General features: G+C 32.8%; 5 protein-coding genes across 14 annotated transcripts; 3 read left to right on the forward strand and 2 right to left on the reverse strand.

Annotated features, from left to right (window-relative positions):
• Positions 1-564: 564 nt before the first annotated feature.
• On the forward strand, positions 565-5,752 carry LOC140973303 (uncharacterized). Of its 4 annotated transcripts, none has more exons than XM_073435997.1 (18): positions 565-831; positions 925-947; positions 1,103-1,209; positions 1,294-1,345; positions 1,438-1,519; positions 2,524-2,638; positions 3,354-3,392; positions 3,511-3,578; positions 3,729-3,791; positions 3,922-3,977; positions 4,053-4,126; positions 4,249-4,341; positions 4,422-4,523; positions 4,625-4,705; positions 4,802-4,893; positions 4,998-5,013; positions 5,110-5,220; positions 5,307-5,752. In XM_073435997.1, exons 1-18 carry the CDS (start codon positions 680-682, stop codon positions 5,406-5,408), a joined length of 1,428 nt encoding a protein of 475 aa, XP_073292098.1. In that variant the 5' UTR covers positions 565-679; the 3' UTR covers positions 5,409-5,752. The 4 variants fall into 4 exon arrangements, 2 of the variants coding, with proteins under 2 accessions (XP_073292098.1, XP_073292106.1); XM_073436005.1 differs by having other exon boundaries at positions 2,548-2,638; XR_012174615.1 differs by lacking the exon at positions 4,998-5,013.
• A 2,372-nt stretch (positions 5,753-8,124) lies between these two features.
• Positions 8,125-13,091, forward strand: LOC140973324 (potassium transporter 8-like). Of its 5 annotated transcripts, none has more exons than XM_073436023.1 (9): positions 8,125-8,329; positions 8,402-8,516; positions 8,608-9,094; positions 9,196-9,249; positions 10,467-10,727; positions 10,811-10,863; positions 11,314-11,437; positions 11,502-11,756; positions 11,859-13,089. In XM_073436023.1, exons 2-9 carry the CDS (start codon positions 8,478-8,480, stop codon positions 12,902-12,904), a joined length of 2,319 nt encoding a protein of 772 aa, XP_073292124.1. In that variant the 5' UTR covers positions 8,125-8,329; positions 8,402-8,477; the 3' UTR covers positions 12,905-13,089. The 5 variants fall into 5 exon arrangements, with proteins under 5 accessions (XP_073292124.1, XP_073292132.1, XP_073292150.1 ...); XM_073436031.1 differs by having other exon boundaries at positions 8,432-8,516; XM_073436049.1 differs by lacking the exon at positions 8,125-8,329 and having other exon boundaries at positions 8,365-8,516; positions 10,467-10,595; positions 11,859-13,091.
• A 2,446-nt stretch (positions 13,092-15,537) lies between these two features.
• Positions 15,538-16,575, forward strand: LOC140973349 (zinc finger AN1 domain-containing stress-associated protein 12). Its single transcript, XM_073436071.1, has 2 exons — positions 15,538-15,713; positions 15,781-16,575. The coding sequence occupies exons 1-2, from the start codon at positions 15,609-15,611 to the stop codon at positions 16,201-16,203; spliced, it is 528 nt and encodes a 175-aa protein (XP_073292172.1). The 5' UTR covers positions 15,538-15,608; the 3' UTR covers positions 16,204-16,575.
• Positions 16,410-19,432, reverse strand: LOC140973355 (ferredoxin-thioredoxin reductase catalytic chain, chloroplastic-like). Its single transcript, XM_073436081.1, has 6 exons — positions 19,180-19,432; positions 18,986-19,098; positions 18,271-18,320; positions 18,096-18,167; positions 16,764-16,824; positions 16,410-16,572 (listed from the first exon to the last, which is right to left on the reverse strand). The coding sequence occupies exons 1-6, from the start codon at positions 19,283-19,285 to the stop codon at positions 16,528-16,530; spliced, it is 447 nt and encodes a 148-aa protein (XP_073292182.1). The 5' UTR covers positions 19,286-19,432; the 3' UTR covers positions 16,410-16,527.
• A 246-nt stretch (positions 19,433-19,678) lies between these two features.
• On the reverse strand, positions 19,679-22,513 carry LOC140973365 (uncharacterized). 3 transcript variants are annotated; one of them, XM_073436102.1, is made up of 6 exons: positions 22,305-22,513; positions 21,820-21,855; positions 20,948-21,149; positions 20,375-20,453; positions 20,126-20,243; positions 19,679-20,050 (listed from the first exon to the last, which is right to left on the reverse strand). In XM_073436102.1, exons 1-6 carry the CDS (start codon positions 22,499-22,501, stop codon positions 20,023-20,025), a joined length of 660 nt encoding a protein of 219 aa, XP_073292203.1. In that variant the 5' UTR covers positions 22,502-22,513; the 3' UTR covers positions 19,679-20,022. The 3 variants fall into 3 exon arrangements, with proteins under 3 accessions (XP_073292203.1, XP_073292213.1, XP_073292194.1); XM_073436112.1 differs by having other exon boundaries at positions 19,681-19,950; positions 20,122-20,243; XM_073436093.1 differs by having other exon boundaries at positions 19,684-19,950.
• Positions 22,514-25,608: the final 3,095 nt, after the last annotated feature.

Here is a 25,608-nt window from a genome sequence, read left to right on the forward strand (position 1 = left end):
TTTTTACGACTTTTTGTACGTGGTGGTGTTACTCTCCAAGTGTTTGTATGTTGTTATCATCAACGGTGGAATTTAAAAAGATATCTATATATATATTTTTTAAAAAAGGTTATCTATATAAAATAATAAAAAATAAAGTTAATTTTGGAATAACTTTTTAAATTCACAATTTGGTACAACATTAAAATATAAAAAAACTTATGTGAGACGGTCTCACGAGTCAATTTGTGAGACATATATTTTATTTGAGTCAACTATGAAAAAATATTATTTTTTATGTTAATAGTTTTATTTTTTTATTATAAATATAAACTGAATTTATAACGTGCTCTTAAAATATATTATTGAGACAATGATGATCGATGGCTTAAGGAATTTATATTATTTAGAAAATAAATTTTTGTTTGGATGTGTAATTGTACTATTTTGGGATTTAGTAATGTATTCAATTCAACAAAAGTAGGACTATTTTGGTAAAATTTACGAAGTAAATTGATTTGAGCGTTAACTGCTTGAGTAGGTATTAGAGTTGAAATTTAAAATTAATTAAAAAAAACATTTAAATCGGCGGAATGTAGAGAAAAACAAGTGAAGTCAAGCCCTTGCAGTCTGCTGAGGTAGGATAACCGATCCACTTATCAGTTTCAATCATCTGTTGCTTTCCCGAGCAGAAGAGAGAATGGGAGGTTTTTGCGACGTTTCTTCGAATTATCAAGATCCGAGGTTCTCCAAGCACGTTTATGACAATGTCCATGGCAATATTTTTCTCGATCCTGTACTACTTTCCTCTTTTTTNTCTTTGAAGTTTATTGACACAGAGCAGTTTCAGAGGTAAACTTAGATTGCGTCCCTTCATTTGTTCTTTTAGTATTCATTATCCAATTTTGATTCGCCAACTAAGTCGATAAATTGTTCCGTTGACAGGTTGCGTGATCTTAAGCAACTAGGTGAGTGCCTGGATTTTTCTTTGTTTCTTCATCTCCATAACTGTTTCTACCACTAACTTAATGACATCAACACCACCTTCACGAGAGAGAGAGAGAGAGAGAGAGAGAGAGAGAGAGAGAGATTTTTAATGCTTGCACACTTTGTCGATTTTCAGGGATGGCACATATGGTTTATCCAGGAGCAGTACATTCCAGATTCGAACATTCTCTTGGAGTGTATTCGCTTGCTGGTGAAGCTATCCATAAACTTAAGAATCAGCAAGTATGATAGCTGCATAACAAGTATTCGTTTGATAATATGAGTCATGTTCTAGAAAATTTTTCCTCAACAATATACCTTTTGCAGGGCCTAGAGCTTGGTATTGATCACTTTGATGTACAAACTGTGAAACTTGCGGGTACTGTCGTGGACTTTAAAAACGTGTCAATAGATTATGAGTGTGATTTTTATACCTGTTGATGTCGATCATCCATAATTTTATATGGACAGGTCTTTTGCATGATTTAGGTCACGGACCCCTTAGTCATTTGTTTGAACGTGAGTTTCTTCCCATGGTTAATGGATCAGAATGGTAATATTCTTAAACTGACTGCAAGTTTATGCTATATGGTGTTCCAGACGACAAATGCACAATTCATCTTGACAAGTTCATTCTTGTTTTATTATTATCTGCAGTTTTTTGGTGTTCCATTTTTTCCTTTGCATAATCAGTTCTACAACTCTCGCTTTTGCTCTTGGGCTCGTTATAGCTTTATGCGACTTAGCTTTTCATTATGTTTTGAGTTTGACGTACATGCAAATTAGCAGAAATCAAATCAATCATTTTTCAAACAACTGGCATTTTATGCCAAGTATTTGCAACTATCTGGAAAGATGTTTATCAAATGTGAAATGATCTTACTGCAATAAAATCTTGTGAGATATGCTTATGAATCTTATGTCTTGTTCTGTCATGACTTGGCAATTTATTATAACTTGAGAAAAGAAAAGATGCCAGAGGATGTTCTCTATGCACTCTCTCTGTGCTTTTTTTGTAGTATGCACACTAGCATTTACGTGGACAAGAAATTCATGTCTCCTAATAGGGCTTTGTTCTTTTGGTAATGTGAGAAGCTGTATAAGACGTTTATCAAATGTGAAATGATCTTAATGCAAGATTTTCAAGCAATAAAATCTTGTGAGATACGCTTATGAATCTTATGTCTTGTTTTGTCATGACTTGAAAATTTATTATAAGTTGAGAAAAGAAAAGATGCTACTGGATGTTCTCTATGCGCTGACCTTGCATTGTTGAGGCCTTTTCCTTGGGATCTCCAGGATCCTTTTGTGGATCACAGGCTATCTCTCTCCGTGTTTGTTTGTCAGATGTTCCTAGTATGCATGCTAGCATTTATGTGGACAAGAAGTTCATGTCTCCTAATAGGGCTTTGCTCTTTTGGTAATGTGAGAAGCTGCATAACTTTTTTACTTGTTATTGGGTTTTATCAGCACTACCTCGCATATTTCTTTCTAAGTTAAGCTTTAGCTATAAGATCTATGTGTAACTTAATGTTGGTCTGACTGAAATCTGCCCAGTTTAATGAATTCATTCTGTTACAGGTCTCATGAGCAAATGTCAGTGGAGATGATTGACCACATTGTCGATGAGCATCATATCGAAATAGATGCCGAGGCCACAAAAAAGGTCAAGGTGAGCTGATGATGGTGCATCAATGCCGTCAGTTTTGTTGCATCTTACTAGCTCTTCTTCTTGTTCTTTGAAATCTTAAGAAAAACATCTTAATATTTCTGATGCACCTTTGAAGTTCTGACCTGATAGAGAAAACTATCATAATAAATTTTTTTTAATGTTTTTTTGGTTTTTTGCTATACGTGGTTTTCACTAGTTAGACATATCTTGTCTGTGGATGATTTTTTTAGCAATTAGCTTAATTTGATCACACTAAGTCTTTGTATTAGATGGTAAAATACGAAAACACTGATTGCCAACTGGGAAAAGTCAAGTTTACAGATTTTGGTTCTCCTTTTCTATAAGGATTTAATTTTTTTTTATTAGAAATTATCTCACTTTGATCACACTTAAGTCTTAGGGTTAGATGCTAGAATACGAAGATATGGATTGCTAACTGAATGAGAAGTTGGTTTTACCTTTTTTTGGTTTCCTTTTCAAAAGAATCTAGTTTCAGTTATTCATTAAAAATAGGTTAGTTTCCGTCTAACATCAATCTACTTTATGATGTCAAGTGTAATGAATTTATTGCTTTTAGTTTATTCAATGATTTATTTCTTTTTATTGGACTTTGTCTCAGGGAGAATTTCATTTACGAACATGTTAGCTAGTAGTATAGGGTAAATCTTATGTTCCTATGTACCAAATAAAGTGCTTGCTTTTAAATTCTTTGCAGGAAATGATACTTGCAAGTTCGAAATACTCTATGGCCACAGTGAGTGTTATTTGTAAACAATTTGGTTATTATTTTAGTTTTATTCATTTGATGATCAGCTATATTATCAGCTGCCTCGTATGTTAGGATTGAATCAGTAATTTTCTCTAATTTGTAGAGCGGAAGGGAAAAGCATTTTTTATATGATATTGTGGCTAATGGTCGAAATGGTATAGATGTTGACAAGTAAGTAGCTTTAACACTAGGAACCATATTCCATTTTCATGTTCTCGCATTCCACTTATTTTTTTAATCTTTATTGGTTTTTATTGTTCACTCTTATTGTTTGACTACTTGACTGATATAGTTGTTTACATGTTAAAAACTTGTTTGCAGGTTTGATTACATTATTCGTGATTGCCGAGCATGTGGTTTAGGATGCAGCTTTCATTTTCAAAGGTTATTCCTAAAATCTCTTCAATATTCTGACATTGACATCATGTACATCCCCAAACCTTACGAACAACATCTGCTGGAAAATTACTAAAAAGAAACATATTTCCTAATTTTTTTTACCCCTGACTATCAGGTTGTTGGAAACTATGAGAGTAATGGGAGATGAGATATGCTACCGGGACAAAGATTGTAAGTATCCAAATGAAATTACTAAACTTGTGCTATTGGTTAGTTATCCATCCTATGTTGCTTACTATGTTATAGATCTGACCATCTACAAGTTGTTTTCAACACGAGCTGATCTGCACAGAACAGTTTATACACATGCAAAAGTAAAGGTACAAGTGTAGCGTCCTGTTTCATAATTAACATCTTTGTGTCAGGATCATATTTACATTGATCTTCATGTCTGTGTTTATGAAATAAAATAGTTACTGTTAATTTGTTCACACCTTTCCAGGCAATAGAGCTCATGATTCTTGACGCCTTAGTGAGAGCAAATGACTATTTACAGATAGCATCTTACATACAGGATCCTTCACAATATTGGAAGGTATAAGGGGCTATTCTACTTGTTATTCATTTTTATCATGCTTGCTCCACTGTTGAAAGGTTTTGCCAGTGTTGTTGTAGTTGGATGACACAATTATCAAGACCATTGAGAAAGCTCCAGATCAACAACTGAAGGAATCTAGGGATTTGATCCTTCGAATACGTAGGAGAGATTTGTATCAGGTTTTAATCATTATTGCTTTAACACCATCCTACTATGAGTTTAAATCTCTGGGTATTTTTGCAAGGTTTCATGGTTTCCACACCATGTCCATTTTTTGCAGTTTTGTAACGAGTATGTTGTTCCCAAGGACAAATTAGAGAACTTTAAAAATGTCACGGCTCAAGAAGTTGTTTGTTCACAGGTAGTAATTACTTGCTCTAAACAATGATTTGTGTGCTTTGAAGGCTTTTTTGCAATGAATAGTGCCCATATATTGAGATGAATAAGCTTGATACAGAAAAATGGCGGAGTGACGCTAAGAGAGGAGGACGTTGTGGTAAGCAATGTTCGGATCGATTTGACTCGTGGCAGGTGTGATCCTCTTGAGAGGTATGTATCTAATTGAATGAAATTTACCACCCATTTGGTCCTACTCAAATTTAAGCTCCATTAGTGATCAGTCTTCATCCTTTTTGCCACGTTCCTTCCACCAGAATCAAATTTTTCAAGGTATGACTAATCTTTCCCAACTAAGAGCTAGTAATTGTAACCCTTTACAGATTTGCCATTCTTTCCAATTTATAAAATTATGATTCTCTCTTTTAGGATTATGACAGTGAAGAGAAGTTCTCTATAGCCAATGATCGTGTTAGTCACTTGCTTCCAACATCTTATCAGGACATGATCGTGCGAGTGTACTCCAAAAAGCCTGAGCTGGTCTCTTTGAATCAGCTCTTGAAAAGTATCAAATATCTCCAGTTATCCGATTGCATAATAATGATATTAACTCTATATTTGTGCAGGTCGGAGTAGTTTCAGAGGCTTTTGAGAATTTCCAGTTGATGACTTATGGGATTAAAACACAAGTACATTCAACACCAGATAAGAAAAAGCGTCGGATATAATGCTGCAACTATGGCCCTTTACCCTTCTTTTCCAAATTTTCCTTCTGATTTGATGCAGTGACGTTACTACAATGCTTATGCATTTACCAGATTTGTATGTACGTGCCCTAGTGATTACGTCGTTTCTGGGAACCACATTTCATACTTTAGTGATCGTGCTGTTTGCTGTGAACTCCATATTTTACTTGTAAAGAATGGGCTCAACTCTGGGTAAGCTGAATTACCCCGGGGGGACTTGACTTGTCATGAGTTGTATACCATGGGGCTTTTAAACCCGATTGTGTGGTTATTGTAAGGAACTTTGCTTCCTTTTGTGGTGCGAGAAATTAATATTCTCTAGTTCACTTGGGCATGCATGCAATTAATTAATGTCTGTTGGTTGGCTAGCTCTCTCACTCATCCATCATCGATGTTATGTAGTGCAATTCAACTCTTAGCATAATATGTCATGCTATCATTTTGTATAATCTTACTATTTTTTTTTATAGCTAGGTTTATATTTAACTTGTGGATGAATGAGATTTGAATTGAATATTATAGGTAAATCTGTCATTTTGTTTACGATTCTGTTAATTAATATATGTAATTTCAAGATTATATAATTTAATTTTACTTGTTAAGACAAATACATATAACAAAATGTATAATGCATCCGAAAACACATGTACGTCTTATTCAAAATTGATGACGCATCAATTTAATTCAAAGTTTGCATTTGCCTTGTTCAACTTCAAAATTTGAAATCCTAGCTAATTCTTCACTTTCTTGTTGATTCACAAAAATTATCCACTTGAAAGAACAATTATCCACTTTATGTTATCATTTCTTGTTGGTCAAGGTTGTGTTGTTGTTCCCACTGCATTTATGGTTTGTCGTGTCTTCGGTGATGGTATTATTATTGTGAGGGAATCTCATGGTTTTTGCATTTATATGGCTTGCAGTCTCTTGTACTACATGAAGGGGGACGATATCTCCAAAAAATGCAAGTTCATTATAGCATTTTGTAGTTTAAAGATTAATGTACACTTACAAAATACAAATATCGAATGTTTAATTTTATTTCCTTCACAAGTTAGTGGGTTGTTTTTCAAAACAATGAAACAGAGGTCGTCTAGCTAAAGTCCTTTTCAAAATAAATTCAAAGCTATGGACAAGGTAATTTTGTTAAAGACTAAGAATGCATGACAGATAAATTAGATTATGTCAAATACTTTTATATAATAAATAAGGATTGAACGTTTGATTAATGACCCGCGATGCTTAGAATTCATGTTTTATTTTCTAAGTTGGGAGAAAGGCAACTTGAACGACCAAGGCGATCCGTGAGGTACAAGGGAGTTGTGCAACAATTCCTCACATAGATGCATACATTAACCGGGTTACAATTTATTAAATTTAAGGTTTCTATAAAGATAGTATAAGAATAATTTATATTTTATATCGTGGAAACAAATTTCTGTATGTGAACACAATCATACAATTATTTTTATTTTTATTTTTATTTCATTAATTAAGAATAAAAATTAATATTGATCGCATATCAGGGTTTTATATTATATTACTAATAAATAATAATCATTTAAGTGGGATTATGTCCCTTGATTTTGTGTATGTAGATCGTAGAAGATGAAAAAGATCGGTCTTCATTAATATGCTTTATTTATATTTTTGGATTTAATACAAGCATGGTTTGATTCTATATTGCAAAGGAATACTTTCCTATTTTTGAGTTCAGGGTGCTCGACATCAGTATTATAGAATTGTTGTTCGTATTATACAATTTTTTTAATAGTTTCCTATAAGATATTGAATATTTAATTTGGTGGTTTGAAATTGTTTTTGTGTTTATATCTAGTGGAGACTTAGTTGGGGGAGTTTTTTGCTTTGCTTGAACCCAAATCTGTGGTAGAAGTGTTGACTTAATAAATATGATTATGAATTGATGATAATGTTGAAATTATATATGTCAAATCAATTTATAGATTGTTAGGTTGGCTATGCATCATCATCATCATCATCATCATCCACAAAAGATGAATAGCCACTAAATCAAAATCAATGATATATCCATCGGAATATCTAACATTTGACAAATAATATATCAACTGGAGAAATAGGAAAGTAGGCGATCTAATTTTTCAAACACGACAGTTGATTTGTAAGTAGTATTATTATTAAATGATTAGGCTTACGGCCACAAATTTATTTATATGGAAATTCAGAGGTCGTACTAGTAAGACAATACATTATAAAGTTAAATAATAATAATAATAATAATAATCCTAATATTTTACTGTTTAATAAACTCAATATATATTCTAAAAAAACAAAATTTTTATGTACGTACAATCTTATCAAAAAGCAAGAAAAAAAAAAGTTAGAGATAAATTGTGTCTTGTAAAGTAAAACCGTTTCCTTTCATATTCAAATGAAAATTAGATATAACATTAGAACATTGTGTTTATTATGGTAGCAAGAACTTGACCAGAGAAGCGAAGTCTTTTTCAAATCCACTCTTTCAAATGTTTCATTCTTTTTTAGAACTCTTTGATTTTTTTAGTTTTTCTTTCTTGGTTTCTTGTAAGCCTATATATATTTTCAATAGGTCATAACCCATTTATATGTTGTCCATTCAATCAAAGTCTGATATTATAAATACATACTAGAAGTTCATGACGAAGATTATATTATGTTAATAATTATGGAGACAGACAGATATGTAAACACTTTAAAAAAAATAGTTCTTATTTTATCACCAACGTAAAGTTCCCATGTACGTCCCGCCAATAACATTCTATTGCTAAGCGATATTCTGTAGCACAATTCCCTCTCGCTTTTGCCCATCCTCCATATAACGGATTCTCCAAACATCTCCCGTATATTCTATGTTAATTTGCGTTATTGAGGCCATCAAAATAAAGGTTTGTTTTTTGTTGATAATTATTTTGATCGAGCTTTCTTGCTAAAAAAAAAAAAGACTAGTTTTGGTGTAGCTGAAGTGGTTGGTTTGTAATCTGATTAAGATGTTATGCCAAGAATGATTTTCCCGTGATTCTGAGGCGGCCAGTGATGGATATTGAAGGATGGAGCCCTACTAACCCCATAAAGGTGAGACCTTTTTGTTAAAGAAAAATCTCATTTTGATGTTTGGTGTTTTCTTGCCTAATTTTATTTATTTATTTTAAAATTGCTATCGCAGAAAGAATCTTGGAGAACTGTATTGACATTGGCTTATCAGAGCTTAGGTGTTGTGTATGGTGATTTGAGCACTTCACCTCTATATGTGTATAAAAGTACTTTTGCGGAGGACATTCAACATTCAAAATCTAATGAGGAAATATACGGGGTGTTATCTTTGGTGTTCTGGACTTTAACTTTGATCCCACTTATTAAATATGTGTTTATAGTTCTTAGAGCAAATGATAATGGAGAAGGTGGGACTTTTGCTTTGTATTCATTGCTGTGCCGCCATGCCCGGGTGAGCACTTTGCCAAATGGACAGCTTGCTGATGAGGAATTGTACGAGTATAGAAAAGATGGAATTGCACAAGCTAATAAGGGTCTTGGTTTTAGACTGAAATCAACGCTAGAAAAGCATAAATTGCTTCAAAAGATATTGCTCACTTTGGCTTTGATTGGGACATGTATGGTGATTGGGGATGGAGTTCTTACACCAGCTATTTCCGGTGATAAACTATCTATTTTCTTTACAGATTTTGGTTTAGAGTTTTGGGAACTGCATATGCTGAGAACTTGGAACTAATTATTTATTTGTCACTGTGTGCAGTATTTTCTGCTGTGTCTGGATTAGAGCTTGTCGTATCAAAGCATCATCATCAGTGTAAGTCTCATGCTTTTCAATTCACTCCTTTTTTTAACTGTGAATTCTTTTAAAACCAAAAGTTTTTACATACTAAATTTGCCCAGCCACCTCCTGTTGTCTCGCTTCAGCCCCTCTTTCGAATTCTTGGACTGGCCCCTGATTTTTTGTTCTTGTCTGCCAAATCTTGTGATTGGGCAGGCTCTAAATTCACACAAACATTAGATAAGGAGCTGTCTATATTTAATTGCATAAATAAAGTTTAAAATAACTAATTTCATTGCCATTCTTGAATCTTGTCTCTAGAGTTAGCCTCTATCTCCTTAACTTGATTCTTATTAGAACTTCTACAAGTGATTGAGAATAAGCGAAGTGGAAAACGTTAAAGGATAGATATAGGAATTGGATCACTCCAATTGAATGGCTCAATGATGGTGTGATGTTTTACCCCAAAGATGTTTCCTCCTCCAATAGAATTCTTCAAAGTTCTTTACTTTTAGCTATGTAGTTTGTGGTCAGAAAAAAGCCTATACAGTGGGACCACTCATATATTAGGATAAACCTCTTGCTTGAATCAAAACCAGATGAAAATCATCTATATCAACTAAAGTTAGCTCACCCTCTTTCTAGGTTGTGATCTTTATAAGTTGGGATGCAACCTGAGCTTAAAAGTATTGTGAATTCTATTATTTGAATATTGTTTGGACAATCTTGTTCGTGATACGAAGAAAATCTTGCTTAAACAATTGAAAAGTGGAAAAGTTCAAATAATCTTCTGATGAAAAATTAAAGTTTATAGCTTGATTACACTATTTAACTCATTTAAAATCCAACTAATGTGTGAAGGTGTTAGCAACTATTAAATGTCAACGAATGGGTAGCCACATTATTTTCTTAAGTAATTTGGCGAACGGAACATCCAACTGTTGAGATATTGAATTGGGATCATATTAAGCATGGTTTATGACCTGCAATAATTCTTTAGGTCCAACCATTATCCATTTTCTGACTTATTTATCAGTTATTGAATTTCCGTTCTAGTGATCTTCTTACATTGGATTTTTTTCTGTTCTTTTCGGTTTTGTAACGGCTATTGAAGATCATTACCGACTTATGACATGAATACTTCTTTTTTTACAAAAGAATAAAAGGGATGTGAAAATCTTGTTCGTTACCTTGTATTTAGTAGTGGATAAATGCTAATCTTATAATTTTCTTGATGTTTACATATTCTACTAATATTGAAGTCCCAGTTGCTTGCACAATTTTGGTGTTCTTATTTTATCTACAACACTATGGGACTCACCGAATAGGATTTCTTTTTGCACCAATCGTGATAACTTGGCTCTTCTGCATCAGTGCCATTGGTTTGTACAATATCTTTTACTGGAATCCCCATGTTTACAAGGCACTGTCTCCTTATTACATGTATAAATTCTTGAAAAAGACTCAAACAGCGGGGTGGATGTCCTTAGGTGGGATATTGTTGTGTATAACAGGTATAAAAATTTCCAATCTAATTTTACATATGATTTTTAAAATTTTATTCTTATAGTTATTCAAATTTTTTACATCTTTTCAGGTTCGGAGGCCATGTTTGCTGATCTTGGTCATTTTTCGCAGTTGTCCGTCAAGGTGAATGCATCTTAAGTGTAAATGTATCTGTGAAATGTACCTTACCCCAAAAGTTAGAGGTCATGTGAATTACACTCGTAATTGCTTTACATTTTAGCATATCCCTTTACACATATACGAAGATTGGAAAACATAGGATCAAAACTAATATCTGACATGTACAAACGCATATTGATTGGACAGAGGTAACAAATGCAAAGAAACAAGTACCTAAGTCCAACTTAACGAAATTTAAGGAGATCGTGAATCAAAGGTTTTGACCTTGTGAATTCCTGGAATCGATGTCATGTTAGATATCACTTATTCTAAACCTTGAACTCAGCTGGCCAAACAATAATTTTGTCAACGAGTATGAATCATTCTACACGTTAAGGATTTGATGATGAAAGATCCTTCATTAAATATCGTTAGTAGCAGGTTCTACTCTAACTGAAATCTGCCTTAGTGCAGATAGCTTTTAGCTTTATCGTCTATCCATCGTTAACCCTTGCTTACATGGGACAAGCTGCTTACCTTTCCAAGCATCATGTAATCGAGAGTTACTACCGGATTGGATTCTACGAATCAGTACCTGGTATGAAGTTTCATCAACTTTGCTCTGAGTTTTACGGGATTTCATTCTCTTTTTTATCATGCAGCAAATATCCGGTGGCCTGTTCTTGGAATCGCTATACTTGCTGCCATAGTTGGAAGCCAAGCCGTCATTACTGGGACGTTTTCCATTATCAAGCAATGTTCTGCTTTAGGTTGCTTTCCCCGAGTCAAAATAATTCACACATCGTCTAAAGTGTGTGGGCAGATTTATATTCCAGAAATCAACTGGATTCTGATGCTCCTTTGCTTGGCTGTTACCATTGGTTTTAGAGACACGAAACACATTAGCAATGCATCAGGTAACTAACGTTTGAGTCCCAATTTTCTGTCGTAAAAACTAAGTCTGATTCTGTGGTGATGATCCATAAAGATGTCCTGTAACATCCCATTTGCTGGCGCAGGATTGGCAGTTATAACGGTCATGTTGGTAACCACGTGCCTTACGTCTCTGGTCATCATCTTGTGCTGGAACAGAAGCGCCATCTTGGCTATTTTTTTCATATTTTTCTTTGGTTTCATCGAGGCCCTTTACTTCTCAGCTTCTCTAATCAAGTTTTTTGAAGGCGCTTGGGTCCCAGTTGCTCTTTCTTCTATATTCCTAATCATAATGTACACTTGGCATTACGGAACGCTGAAAAAATACGAGTTTGATCTTCATAACAAAGTTTCCATCAACTGGTTCCTCAGTTTGGGATCTAAGCTTGGGATTGTACGAGTTCGAGGCATTGGCCTCATACATACAGAACTTGTTTCGGGAATCCCAGCCATCTTCTCCCATTTTGTCACTAATCTCCCAGCTTTTCACGAGGTTCTGGTTTTATTCTGTATCAAATATGTTCCAGTTCCTCATGTGAGACCTGAGGAGAGGTACTTAGTGGGACGAATCGGACCAAAAGAGTACCGAGTTTACAGATGTATAGCACGATATGGATATCGTGACGTTCTTATGGATAACGTGGATTTCGAAAAGGATCTTGTTTGTAGTATAGCAAAATTTATTCAATCTCATTATGGCGACTGCAATAACTCATCAGACGAGAATCTTGAAAACGAAGAGCAAATGGACGTGATTGGAACCACATCAACCCATGCAAAAGGGATCGAGATTTGGCAAGATGACAAAGAATCATCTGAAGTAAGCAGTATCACGGAGTTAAGAGATATGAGGTCACCAGAAGTTTCAATGAAAAGGGTAAGATATCTTGTCCCAGAAAGCGATACAAATAGTCGAATAGAACTGGAGGAACTAGTAGAAGCGAGAGAAGCAGGGATGACTTTCATACTAGGCCATTGCTATGTGAAGGCGAAGTCCGGTTCAAGTTTGATCAAGAGAATGGTAATCAATATGGGGTATGATTTCTTGAGAAGGAACTCTACCTCAGCAACATATGAATTAAATATACCTCGTGCATCGACTTTAGAGGTGGGAATGATTTACCACGTCTAGAGTTGATTAATCCGTACATGAATACTTATCGATAATTCGATTCATCAATTATACGATGCAAATCATCATACAGCATGTGATAGCCGTATCTTGTTTAATTATGTTGTTCTAGTATCAGTCCCATGCTAATTTTTTTATCTGAGTTTCTAAAACATCAAAATCTTAAATTCAGAATCTGGAGAATAGTTTCGAGCTTCAAGCTTTCTATAATTACAAGAATGCCTTAAACCTTTATGGTCAATGGATTTCTGAGTTTTGAAGTGCTCTTGCAAGACGAATAGCGGTTGAATGATAATATTATCTCAAGAACAAAAAAGTATTTAGACAACTTTTTTAACCATTCCTTAATTACCGTCCAAGATTTTTTTCAACAAAAAGTTTACCTCTGTTGCAACGCCCCACCACTGTTCCACCGTTCTCGAAATGAGAAGGAGAATAAGTTCTCAATTCCCACAAGAATCAGATTCTAAGTCTATCAAAACCATATGATATTCTCAATTGTTGTGGAAACCGATCGTGCCAGTCCTGGATTAGCAAGGCTAGCTAGTTGCTGTTACTTTACTATGGATTGATTATACGGCTTTCTTTCTGCATATCGATTATTGTATTCCGTTCGTTTCCTCCAAAAGTAACCATATATATGGGATGATGACAACATGTTAATTTAATTAGGAGAAATTCATTACTTGGTCTATGATAGATTTCTAGGCGTTGAACACACTTAGAATATGCACTAGGAAAATAGAACAAAAACTTTATAGTTCATACATATATTTAAATTAAATAAATAATAAAAAAATATATGCATGCAGGTGCCCATAAAAAAAGTACCTAGCACAATAATTTTATTCAGTTGTTGAACAAAAATAATCTTATTTTGGGCCGACTAATTTTCGCATAGATATAAATGCACTTAAAAAAGATATATTATACCCAAAATCTGGACAAAAAATAATATTCTTTTGCGCCGATTATTTTCTGCATAGATCTAGATGCACTTTAAATCATCTATTGTGCTTGCATTTGACCAAAAAGTAGTCTTTCTTTGGACAGACTATTTTTCGCATAAATTAAAATACAATTTATTTTGAACTTTAACAATATCAATATATCTAAAAAATCACTTTATTACTAACCAAATTTGAGATATAAAATATTAATTTAACTCAAAATTTTCACAACAAAATTTAATTTACTTTAATTGGGCTAAATAAAAATATAGAGACCGAATATGTAAGAAATAAAATATTTGTACCTCATAATTATTCATCCATAAATATTTTATCAAAATAAAGAAAAAACAATAAAATAATGAATAATTTCATATTAATTTTATTTATTGCAATTAAATTTTGAAATGGTCAAACATAATTTCACAAATCAGAATTGCGGAAGTCAAAATTTAATAAAATTTAAAAATTCTAGATTTTAAAATTTAGTTTAAAATTAGACAACCAAACAAGGCCTTTTAAATTCAACTAAAAATAAACCCCCAAATTCGAAAACCTTAACTCTAAACGTGAAACGCTGCTAGCACTTTCTCCGGCGGCACCAGAGTCCAACAACCTTGACCCACAATCTTCTTGCCTTGGCCGACCAATATCCTACCATCTCTGACCACCAGCCTGCCGGAAAAACAATCGAAATCGTCACAAAATGGAGGAAATCGTGAGAACATAGGTTGGGAATTTCAGGTCAAAATCTGATCATGTTGGTGCGGTTTTCAATCTATAGATGGTATTGATATGGGCGCTGGAGATGGGTAATATTTTATCTCAATATTCGTCGTCCAAAAATTACCGAAGGATGTTCAATTTGCCCAAAATCCGAAGACCCAAACCCCAATTCGAAAATTTAAATTTCCATTTTTTAATTTGAAAATAAATCTAAATTTTGGATATAAAATTCGCAAAATACTAGATATCAAAAGTATGAATTTATTCTGATCCAAAATTCAGAAAACTCAAAAACCAGTTTTGAATCCAAAAATTTATAGACCGGAAAATCGCATCAATTTTGAGAATAAAATATTATTTTTTGTTTCAATCAATCAATAAAAAAATTCTCATAATTCAATATGAACGTAGCTCTGATACTATTTATTGAAGATTTAATAAAAATAAATCTATACATCATGTCCATATATCACAAACGCCATGAATTAATGTCGAATTATCAGAAAATATAAATAACAGTAAACGCGCACCAAAATTCATTGATTGATCTAACGTTGAAGTTATGGATCTTCCAAGATATTTCACAGGACTACTCGAGGCGGAAAACTTTAAATGTCCCAGAGAAAATAAAATCCAATATGGAACGCTTGGTTCAGGAGAGCAGACACGATCAATAAAAATATTATATCGCCTTGTTAAATTTGATTCTTGTCAAGCTCCAAATTCCATGCACACTGTGCTTTCCTAGCTACTAATAAACAGCACAAAACCAAGTTGATATTATTTTAGTTTTTGTAAAAAAATAAAAATAAAAATAAAAATAAAATATATCAATCACATCCCACGGTTAAATTCATAATGAAAAAGCCCAGGCCCAAGTTGCGACCGACCTGTTTGTTTCGGCCCGTAGCTTCTGGACTCTTCCATGAATTTTGACTTCTTCCCCAAGTCACCCCATTCTTCAATAAATATATTCCCGTGTTCCATTCAGAATTCATTTTCAAACTACACAGCAGAAAATAATCGAGATGGGAGGAGGTACAGAAGCTTTTCCGGATTTAGGAAGCCATTGCGAACTACCAGATTGCCATCAACTCGATTTTCTACCCTTCTCTTGTAACTCCTGTCACAAGGTAAAAATCGATCGACTTTATGTCTTACATCGTACTTAATTATTTATTAATCGATTGAAATGTGCAGATATTTTGCTTAGAACACCGATCATACGGATCCCATCATTGTCCCAATTCAGATAGCGGCAGCCGCAAGGTGCTGGTATGTGAAGTTTGCTCTCATGCGATTGAGACCACCGGGCACGGCGAAGAAGAAGAGAAGAAAATCCTAGAGAAGCACGACTGCGATCCAAAGAAGAAGAAAAAACCAGCATGCCCTGTGCGGCGGTGTAAAGAAGTTCTGACGTTCTCCAATACGTCATCGTGCAAAATTTGCCTCATCAATGTTTGCTTGAGGCACAGGTTTCCGACGGATCACAACTGCGGAAAGCTTCGATTGCCTTCACCGATGGCAGCTGGTAATAACAAATTTGTGGATGCAAGGAGTGGGAAGGATTGCGGGAACAGGGTTACTGCTCCGATCATGCCACCAGCTGTCAAAGCTTGTTGATTATTTTTAGCGGACTATGTAACAATTTTAAATCTTTCTTAAAAAAATAGGTCAGATAATATGTATTTGGATTGTTGTATGTCTAAAACTTCAATGGTATGATTATAAACATCAATTCCCTAGTCTTGCTCAGAATTCCCTCGATAAAGAGGGACTCGAAATGCTCACACAAGAAGCATGGTCAGAAGCACGAAAAGACAGTTAAATGAGGCCAAAGTATTCGTATGGAAAGACGTTTTTGGTTAAAAAACCAAAGCATTTCTTTTCAGAGATGATTTACAGACGGTTGTTCCAATACAAACAAGTGAATACAAGACTAAATCTTCACATATTTGCCGTTGTTTCTTTTATCTCCTCCAGCGAAATGGCCTGCATAGCACAAGGCAATTACAGTGTAAGAAGGCAGTAATGGACATTGAAGCCCACGCACAATATTCCACTGGCGTGGTGACTGGCGAGGATCAAAGGTAACAAGTTTCTAAACACACGGTTTTCATTCACTCTATTCAAAGATACGAAATGGGCAAATTTAACGTAAATAATCGAAAGAAAGTTCAAACCTGATCCTGCCCAGCAAAATCATTTTCAGGAGTGAGAAAAAGCATGCAGTGGCACTCCTTCCTGCCCGGAAGATATTGCAATAGGTTATGATACAAAAGACAACAAAAGTAGAGCCTGTAATGATGATCATCATCGGCCCACATCGTTTCAAAGAGATCAAACACTTAATGAACAGGGTTTTGGACAAATCAAACTGATTATTGCATAAAATTTAACTGGCCATGCAGCTTCTTAATACATGAAATTAAACTTTCCACTAACAGTTCAGTGTCAATATGTATGTGTTTACTTCGCTAACTCAAGCAGGAAATGAAGGAAAAGAGCAAAGAGAAGGAAAATGGCTTAAGATAGACTGACAATAGTCGCTTGAAAGGTTAGAGCTTGAATTGGGAATGCAATCTCCTTGATGGAATATAAAAACGAATTCCAGAAAAAGCATCAAATATTCTTGTTCCATAGACATGGTAGAAAACAGGAAACAATTGACAAATTCAATTCCAGTTAACGAGCAAAAATTCTTTACATCAACGAATTCACCAGTACAACTAGAGAGGAGGGCTAGCATACAACCATGGTTCTCAAGATCAAACATCACAAAATTAAGCATGATTAAGCTTAAATATAAAAAAGTGTTTAAGTTTAACAATTTTTATTACATGAAGTTAAATAATACATAAACATAATACATTTAAGACTAAATGAATAAATTTTCAAATTCTCAAAAACATAAAAGTCTCAAATTTATGATTATTACTAGTTCCCTACAATTACATTATAGATCAGGAAAGGCCAAAGCATTGTCTTAATTTTCAAGATGGCATTCTTTACCTAACTTATCGTTTGTGACATTAAAAACAAATTCATTTCTATCGATTCATTTAGAAAAAGTTTTTGATTGTTTAAAGTTAGTTTGAAAGTTATAATATTTATTTTATTAAGAAATATTAAAATATTATCATATTGATGTTGAAAATCTTGTGCTTTATTGAGCATGCTTAATGCCATTAGCCATGGCTTTGACAGCTTAGTTCTAACTTTTCCCCAAAATGCGGCATTTTGTTCACACTTAATGTTTAATCCCACATAATGCTTTCTTAACCGCGCCTTTTAGAACAATGCATACAACTACTATGGCCTTGGGAAGAAATGATTACAACACCAGCCACGGATTCAATTTAAATTCCTAATAACACCAAGTTGGATGAAGTGTACAATTGCAGATTACAAAAATTAAAGCACACTTTCCAAAGTTTGAAGTCAAGCAACCCCATCTGTATTCAAAGGTCGAAACTTGAACCTCCAATTAAAAAAAAGATAGAAGAATGCAGTACCTTTCTCTCATAGGAACACAAGGACAATTCCAAAAACCTTGTTGTGCCTCAGCAGCTTTATCATCATAGTGCCTGAAATAGAGTGATATATCTAAATCATATAGACACAGATTTGCTACAAATTTAACAGCATTTGGAAGCTTTGTTCAAAAAAATTTCCTCGACATATATTTACCTACAGGGACAGAGAGGTGCACCCAATGTATCCTTGTGTTCTGCCAAACCCTGTAAATGTCTCACAGGGTTTCCAAATTTAGTGCAGATAAATTATCTATACAAGATTATCCAAAAAACCTGGCAACCCAGATTCTTTCCTGCAATATGATTAATTTGGTCTCCTGAACAACTTATCCAACAACATGATATCAAGACTTTGAAGGTTCGTACTCAGTAAATACAACCTTATAATTGTCATGCATTCAAGTTTAACAGTTGAAAGTTGAAAAAAGATGAGATGATAAACTATTTCCTTTTTCAAGACGACATAAACAATCCACCATAAGATTCAACATATTAACTTTGGAAACTTATTTTTCATTGTGCCACAATTAGATGTCATATGTAGGATCAATAGAATGTATGATTGTGCGGCCATGTCACACAAATCCCATCGAGAATCCACAAATGGTGACGACAATCCTCCTTTAATGACATTCTTAATGCGATGTAGATTGCATTTCAACTTCAAATTGTAGATAACAGCGGTTGATAAGCAAAGATAAGTCGAACACAAGGCAATTTTATTTATTTAATTTGAAATATCAAACAAGAAGCTCCTAAGTAATCAAGCAGCTAATTAGTCATCGAAAGACTGAAAAACAGAATTCGACGAGTGAAAGCTCTACCATTCAACAGAAAATAGCTTGAAATCACCGGAATGAAATGAATACCTTGATGACAACAGAGGTGACGGTCTTGTCCACACAAAAGTAAGTTCCAGACTTGCGAGCATACTGCTCCGAAAATTTCCTCATGACTTCAACTGATTTCTCCGTCGGCTCCACTAACACAATAATTCCAAACCACATAAACTAATAAACACCGATAATCCAGAATCGGGTTAGAAATCAAAACAAGTAATTACCTTTCGCCGACATAATGTGGCGGTGACGCGAAGGGATTGAGCAAGAACGGACAGATGAAACGCCAAAGGCGAGACTGTAAGATGTGGAAGCTTGCAGAGCTTTCATGGCAAAAATTATTCGTCCCTGACAATTTGTCGTTCTCTAGGTTACCACAGAGTATCGAGTAGAAATTATTGTTTTTATCGTTTCCCGATTTGAATGGATTGGTGGTGATGAACGCCACTCATTCCACAATATCGGGAAATTATGTACATCATATTTCTTCTTTGAGAGATTACCCCATTTTTTCTCAATATTATAAAAATTCTTAATATAATATATATTACCAAGTATGTATTTACCATTATAGTTTTGTATAACCAAAAAAAAATCTTATTAAAATTTAAATATTATATTTTTGTCTAACATAAATATATAGTTGAATTTCATATTTTTATCAGATATAAAAATGTGATACATTTAAAAATGTCAGCGATATCGTATTGTACGTTCATTTCTCATGACACAATGGATACATACATAGGTTTGGAATGTGAATTCAGTTGCAAGAGTCAGCAGTACATTATTTATACAGATGTGGTGTGATGAAAAAGGAAGGAATTCAAATACAGAAGGCATTCATTTACAAATGTTATTTTCTCCAGCCAACTAGCTGGACCATGTTCTCATTTACATGGATATCAATACATGAACGCAAATGGGTCCAATTCTTTTGTTGAACGTGAGTTCACGATGATGAAGTTGAATCCCCCATGGCTACAAGTTTACTCCTGTAGATTACACAGAATCACGAGGGTCGAAAGTCGGGAAACCATAGGCAAATTTATCCATCCTCTTTAATTTCATTCTTGGGATTGATTATTATCACATCTACTTTAGAACAAATTAAGCTGTTATGGATTGCAAGAACTTAACATTAGAAGATGGACCACGGCGCAAACTTACATCTTGGCTCCAAAGTACTGATCCACCGTGAGAGGCTTCGGACCGCCAAACCAATTGATCATAAAGATATTTTTTATATCTAATTGGAAGATTTGGAAATTGTGACCTTTAGGCCAGCCTGTCAGAGTCAAATGGAATATTTGAAAAACAAATCCATGAAAAAAACAATGGTTGGATGTTGGGAAACGACAAGACATCAATGAAATGGAAAAAGGGTGTGTGCAGATTTTTCCAGTGGCATTCACTTACCTTTCATCTCTGGGTGCTTCGAGAACAATGCACTTCGAGCAAATTCTGCTTCTGTAGAGTTTCCGTCAAGTGCTTTTAACTAATAATAATAATAAAGCATGAATCATAAACCAGATACAGAGATTTCTAAAGAACTTCCCAGCTACTATTATTGTTGGAATGGGTACTCTAACGTTGGTGATTCAAAGCGGGTAGACCTTTTGATCAGACAATTCAGATTGTGAGTGATTTATCAATTCACAGATTATATCCCATGGATAATGTAACTTCCCAAGCCACAGGTCCCGCAATTATGACTTACAATAGTATACGCTATCAACTAGTTCGCATGTTTCCTCGGTTTATGAAAATTATTAGCTCTCGCGTGATTAACTCACCCACAATCCAACGAGGAATGTATTTACATATGAATTTCGCCTAAGATAGAAATGAGAGTTGAAGCAATCAAGCAAACTGATATACAACACACCATAACTTTAAGGGACCTGATGTACCTAAGGAAAAGTAAGTAGGACTTGATGTGTTTAATTAAAAAGTCCCCAAGTAAACTACTGTATATGACATGACAACCACCTTTCCTGTAAGTGTGATTTTGGCACATGTAGGATTTTCAGGGTCGGTCGTGCCACAAGTTCCTAGGTTATATTCGCTTAGAGTAAAGGAAGATCGCTGGTCTTTTAAAGCATTGCTTGCCGTAGGATCGAGGGTTGTAAGATAGAAGTACGGGATGCCTCTGCCTTTGTTAGGTAAGCCATCACTAAATGAAACTACATTTCTGCATAGAAACCAATTTACAGGATAACCAAAAGTAAATATTAGGATTTTGAGAGTGCTTCCTAAGTGCATAAATAAGAGGGACGTGAGCAAAATTACAAAATTAGAAAACATAGACACAAATACCAATAAGGAGAACTCGTGAACGCTTTCAAGTTCAAGTTTAAGTTCAATTGATGTTAGATGTCTCATGTCGGTTGGATTAAGTCTGTGGGAGTTGTATATATACACTTGGACAATCATTCCTTCTTAAGCTGACTTTTGGAGTTGAATTATGTCTAATTATCAATCTTAACATTATATCAGAACCAGGTTCCGATCCTGACTCAGGTTAGCGTCATGTGTTGGACTGCCCTATTGAACCACCTAATAACGTCTAGTAAACTTCTCGCTCCAGTTGTTTATATCTGAAAAAATGTTCTACTATCAACTTGGGAATAGTCAATGATGAAGTTTTGCAAATGGTTTCGATATATTCTAATTATCATAAAGGGAACTTATACGACTTTGAAATGAAATCTGTAGTATTTGCTCTATAGCACTACATTCCATTAATAAGTTGCAAACATTCAACGAAATGCAAATGCATCCTGCATTTGAAATCTGAATTCCATTTTTATATAAAATAGATTAACAAGACTGATCACGGTGAAGGTCGAGTTAGAACATACCCGAAAGGCGACCCTTCCATTTCACTGGATATTGTGCTGCAAAATTAAGATGATCATATCAGCTTGTTGAGGGAAAGTTGATTGTGTATAAATTGAAAAGTCTCCCACACGGCGCGTTAACTAGGAGGATTCCCAACAGGGGAAGGTTGAGGGAAAACCAACCATCTGAACAATCACCGAATATATGGATCTGATCCTTAAAAATCACACAGCCCAAAACCCACTAACTGTAGAATCTCAGTTCAGCATAACATTGCAATCAAAATTAATGATACGCACTTAGTCATAAATCACTCCATGACCAAATCTTGAAAGGAACAAAACTATAACTATAAAAGTCAAATACAACAAGAACAAGCAAAAAAAATATATTGATCTGGAATTCAAAATCATACAAAATTAGGCAATCCTAAGAGCCAAGAACAGAATATTCTCCACTTTCTCAACACAAAATTTAAAGATATAGATTGAATAGAGAAGAATACTTGAGAACGCCCCAGGAACTCTGAGATACGAACCACCTAGCAAAAGCTGCTGCATCATCTGGTCGAGGTCTCGCCAAAGGCCGCCCACCTATGGACTCTTGAAGCACCCCCAAAATAGAAAAAAACGCAAAAACGAAGATACGACAACTTTTCATGTCTGTTTTCTTTGAACCAGAAGAAAATGATATTGATATCATTATCTGTGGGGTTGTCCCCACCGCACGAATAAAATAAATAAAATATGAAGTTTCTGAAGGGTTGTCCCCACGGCACGAATAATAAAATATGAAGTTTCTGAATTTAATAATAGATTATAGACAATCAGTGCGTTTCTCTCGACTGTCAACACAAAAAGTGGAAAAGATTAGTGGAAAATTAGTCTTCGGTCTCAGCTGTCGTTTTTTTTGTTCAGTCTCTGAGTACTTTTTTAGTACCACATTTCTACATGAAATGTACCACATTTTCACATGAAGTGTACCACAATTTGTATGACATAGTATCACAAATTTGTGGGTAGGGAGTGAACCCAAAGAAATGTTTTAATTGGGAATTTTTCACCAACTTCTCCAAAGATTAGAGGGAAAATTGTAATTTTAATTTCATAAGCTCTTCTGTTTTAGTTAAAAGTTTTTCTCCTCAAACTCATCAAATACGATTTATTTAGCATTAATTCTCTCATGCACAGTACACATGACCATAATAAATTCATATTAAAATTCATTCGATAAAAACTAGAAAAATGGCCCAAATACTTCAAAATGAATCGTTTTATTTTTAGTTTGTGTATATTTTAATGTGAGTAAATAAACGTCGTTCTTGTGACATGAGTCCCATAATAGATTATCGGAGTCAAACGAGCAATATCGGATGAAATTTAACGATTTCGGGCAAAAATAAAATAAAATTCAAGTTACTAGATGAAACTAAACTTTGACAAATTATAATATTAAAATTAAAATATATCAATTTACATAACTAAAAATGCAAATACTTAATTCTTGAAAATCAGATAATTTAAATTCCCCGAAAATCATGGAGAAGCTAAATTATAAATCCATAATATTTTTACACAAAATTCATTTTCATTTCTAAAAGAAGGTGAGATTTATGTATCCGTCTAAAAAAACACAAATGCCCTTGTTTTGTCAGGCAGAGTTGAGGAAGATTTTCATGTGGAATGAAATATATATTGTTTTTATTTTGAGAAATTTAAATTATATATATTAAATATATATATTAAATTTTATCAAAATTATGATCATTTTCATGTTAGAATAATTGAATATAATATGTAATAATGATTTTGTTGGGTAAAAATTTCTTAAAAATCGAGTATAAAATAATTTGGTACATTAACTATTGGTTACATGATAAATCAATACACTAAATTTTATCAATCGTATAATTTGTACATATTCAATTAACTAACATGTTTAATTTTTTTTTTTTATCACAAATATGATTTATTTAAAATTAGGCATATTTGTAAATATAAAAAATTTTAAAAAAGGAAAAAAACTATTATTTTAATTTATTAATATTATTTTCCCACCCAAAAACTACTTGGAATTGCCCATTGTTCTTTATTCAAACTTGTATTTTACCCGTACGATCATAAAATATTATTTTATATAATTAATTATTAAATTTAATAAGTATTCGTGTTTGAATAATTATTAAGGGTGTGTATTCAATGTAAAAAATTTAATGACTTTTGTAGATTTGAAAGTCTAAAGGTATTCAAGCCAGATTTTTGAATAATCTACAGAAGTCCACTGATATTCAAAATAAACTTTCATAAAAAATTTTTAAAAGTCAAGTGATATTCAACATTGACTTTTAAAAAATCCATAAAATCTTGATATATTCAAAATTTCAATAAACTTTTCATAACTCCATTGAATTCATTAATATACAAACACTAAAGCCCAATGTATAACTATAAATTGTCAAAAATTATCTTTGGTTCAAAAAAAATATTTGAATGGATTGTTAAAACTTCTAACTCATACACACGCTCTTTCTTTATCATTCACACATAACATTTCTTTTCATCTTTTATTCTCTTATCTATCTCTACCACTCTCTTAGTTTTCAAATTTTATCTCCATATAAATTTTCATTTTTTCTTTTCAAATTCCATTTTTTGGTCGATTGCTCATTAATAAAATTATTTTAATATCATATGAAATTTTGAATTCTAGAATTGATTTTGTTATTTTAATTTATGATTTATACAAATAAATAAAATATTCAAAATAATAAAAGATGATCCAAAAAATAACATCGCTTAATTTTTAATAGTTGAGTAGTTTCGCAACAACATGATAAATAAAATAAAATAAAAATTAAGATTTTAAGTTATAATTCATAAAGAACATTTATGATATAATTGATAAAATAAAATGTTTCTTTTGATTTTTAAAAATTAAATTTTATTTATTTATTTCATGACTTCTAATATTGAAGATATAATTCAAACAGAATGTTACAGATTAATATATGTTTTTATTATGGACATACATATAAACTCACATATATACACATGTATGTGTAAGGATTAAATGATTTAATTTTTAAATAAGTAAATTTTATTTACTAATATAAATTTGTATAAGATATTTCAAACTGAATATATTATCTATGTCAATTAATTATTAGTTTAAAAAAAATTAATAAACAATATTATGGTATAATTAAGTACAAAATTTATAAAATTTTATACTAAATCTATAAAAAATCTTGTAAAAAATACATTATCTATAAAAATCTGTTTGTAAATCAGTGAGATTCTGTAAAAGTCAATAAAAATTTATCAAATTCATTATATTACACTAAAATTATTGGTATAATATAATGAATATATTTATATTTTAAATCTTATTATATAATATTACACTAAAATTATTGGTATAATATAATGAATCTATTTATATTTTAAATCTTATTATAAATTTATTATATAAAAAAATATTTATATCATTTGATATAATGTTTAAATGAGGATAATTAAATTGACTTATTTATATTCGTTGAGTGAAATTATTATTAATAAAAAAATCATATATTATTTTGTATATGAAAATTTGAAAAAATAAATAAATATTTTTCAACGCAATCAAATTTTTTGTCATTTTATTAGATTAATAACTTTTTATTAAAAAATTTAATTATATTTTAAAAAAATCTAAAACATAAAATTAAATAAAAAATTATATTTTCCTTAAAGAAATAAAAAATTATATTTTATTAAATATGATAAAGAGTAGCGAGATATAAACATATAAAATAATATAAAACTCAA

This window comes from Primulina huaijiensis, chromosome 1, assembly GCF_012295235.1.
Source record: "Primulina huaijiensis isolate GDHJ02 chromosome 1, ASM1229523v2, whole genome shotgun sequence".
NCBI classification, from domain to species: domain Eukaryota; kingdom Viridiplantae; phylum Streptophyta; class Magnoliopsida; order Lamiales; family Gesneriaceae; genus Primulina; species Primulina huaijiensis.

Excerpts from the sequence above, each read along its gene's own strand:
- LOC140973324 (XM_073436023.1), top strand. The coding sequence starts at position 8,478 with ATGGATATTGAAGGATGGAGCCCTACTAACCCCATAAAG. Across the intron at positions 8,517-8,607 it reads GCCCTACTAACCCCATAAAG|AAAGAATCTTGGAGAACTGT; the intron begins GTGAGACCTTTT and ends TTGCTATCGCAG. Across the intron at positions 11,757-11,858 it reads ACACATTAGCAATGCATCAG|GATTGGCAGTTATAACGGTC; the intron begins GTAACTAACGTT and ends TTGCTGGCGCAG.
- LOC140973349 (XM_073436071.1), top strand. The coding sequence starts at position 15,609 with ATGGGAGGAGGTACAGAAGCTTTTCCGGATTTAGGAAGCCATTGCGAA. Across the intron at positions 15,714-15,780 it reads CTTGTAACTCCTGTCACAAG|ATATTTTGCTTAGAACACCG; the intron begins GTAAAAATCGAT and ends TGAAATGTGCAG.
- LOC140973355 (XM_073436081.1), bottom strand. The coding sequence starts at position 19,285 with ATGAAAGCTCTGCAAGCTTCCACATCTTACAGTCTCGCCTTTGGCGTT. Across the intron at positions 18,321-18,985 it reads TCACCTCTGTTGTCATCAAG|GGTTTGGCAGAACACAAGGA; the intron begins GTATTCATTTCA and ends AGACATTTACAG. Across the intron at positions 16,825-18,095 it reads TGTGTTCCTATGAGAGAAAG|GAAGGAGTGCCACTGCATGC; the intron begins GTACTGCATTCT and ends TCTTCCGGGCAG.
- LOC140973365 (XM_073436093.1), bottom strand. The coding sequence starts at position 22,501 with ATGATATCAATATCATTTTCTTCTGGTTCAAAGAAAACAGACATGAAA. Across the intron at positions 21,856-22,304 it reads AGTTCCTGGGGCGTTCTCAA|CACAATATCCAGTGAAATGG; the intron begins GTATTCTTCTCT and ends TTAATTTTGCAG. Across the intron at positions 20,454-20,947 it reads AAATCACACTTACAGGAAAG|TTAAAAGCACTTGACGGAAA; the intron begins GTGGTTGTCATG and ends TATTATTATTAG.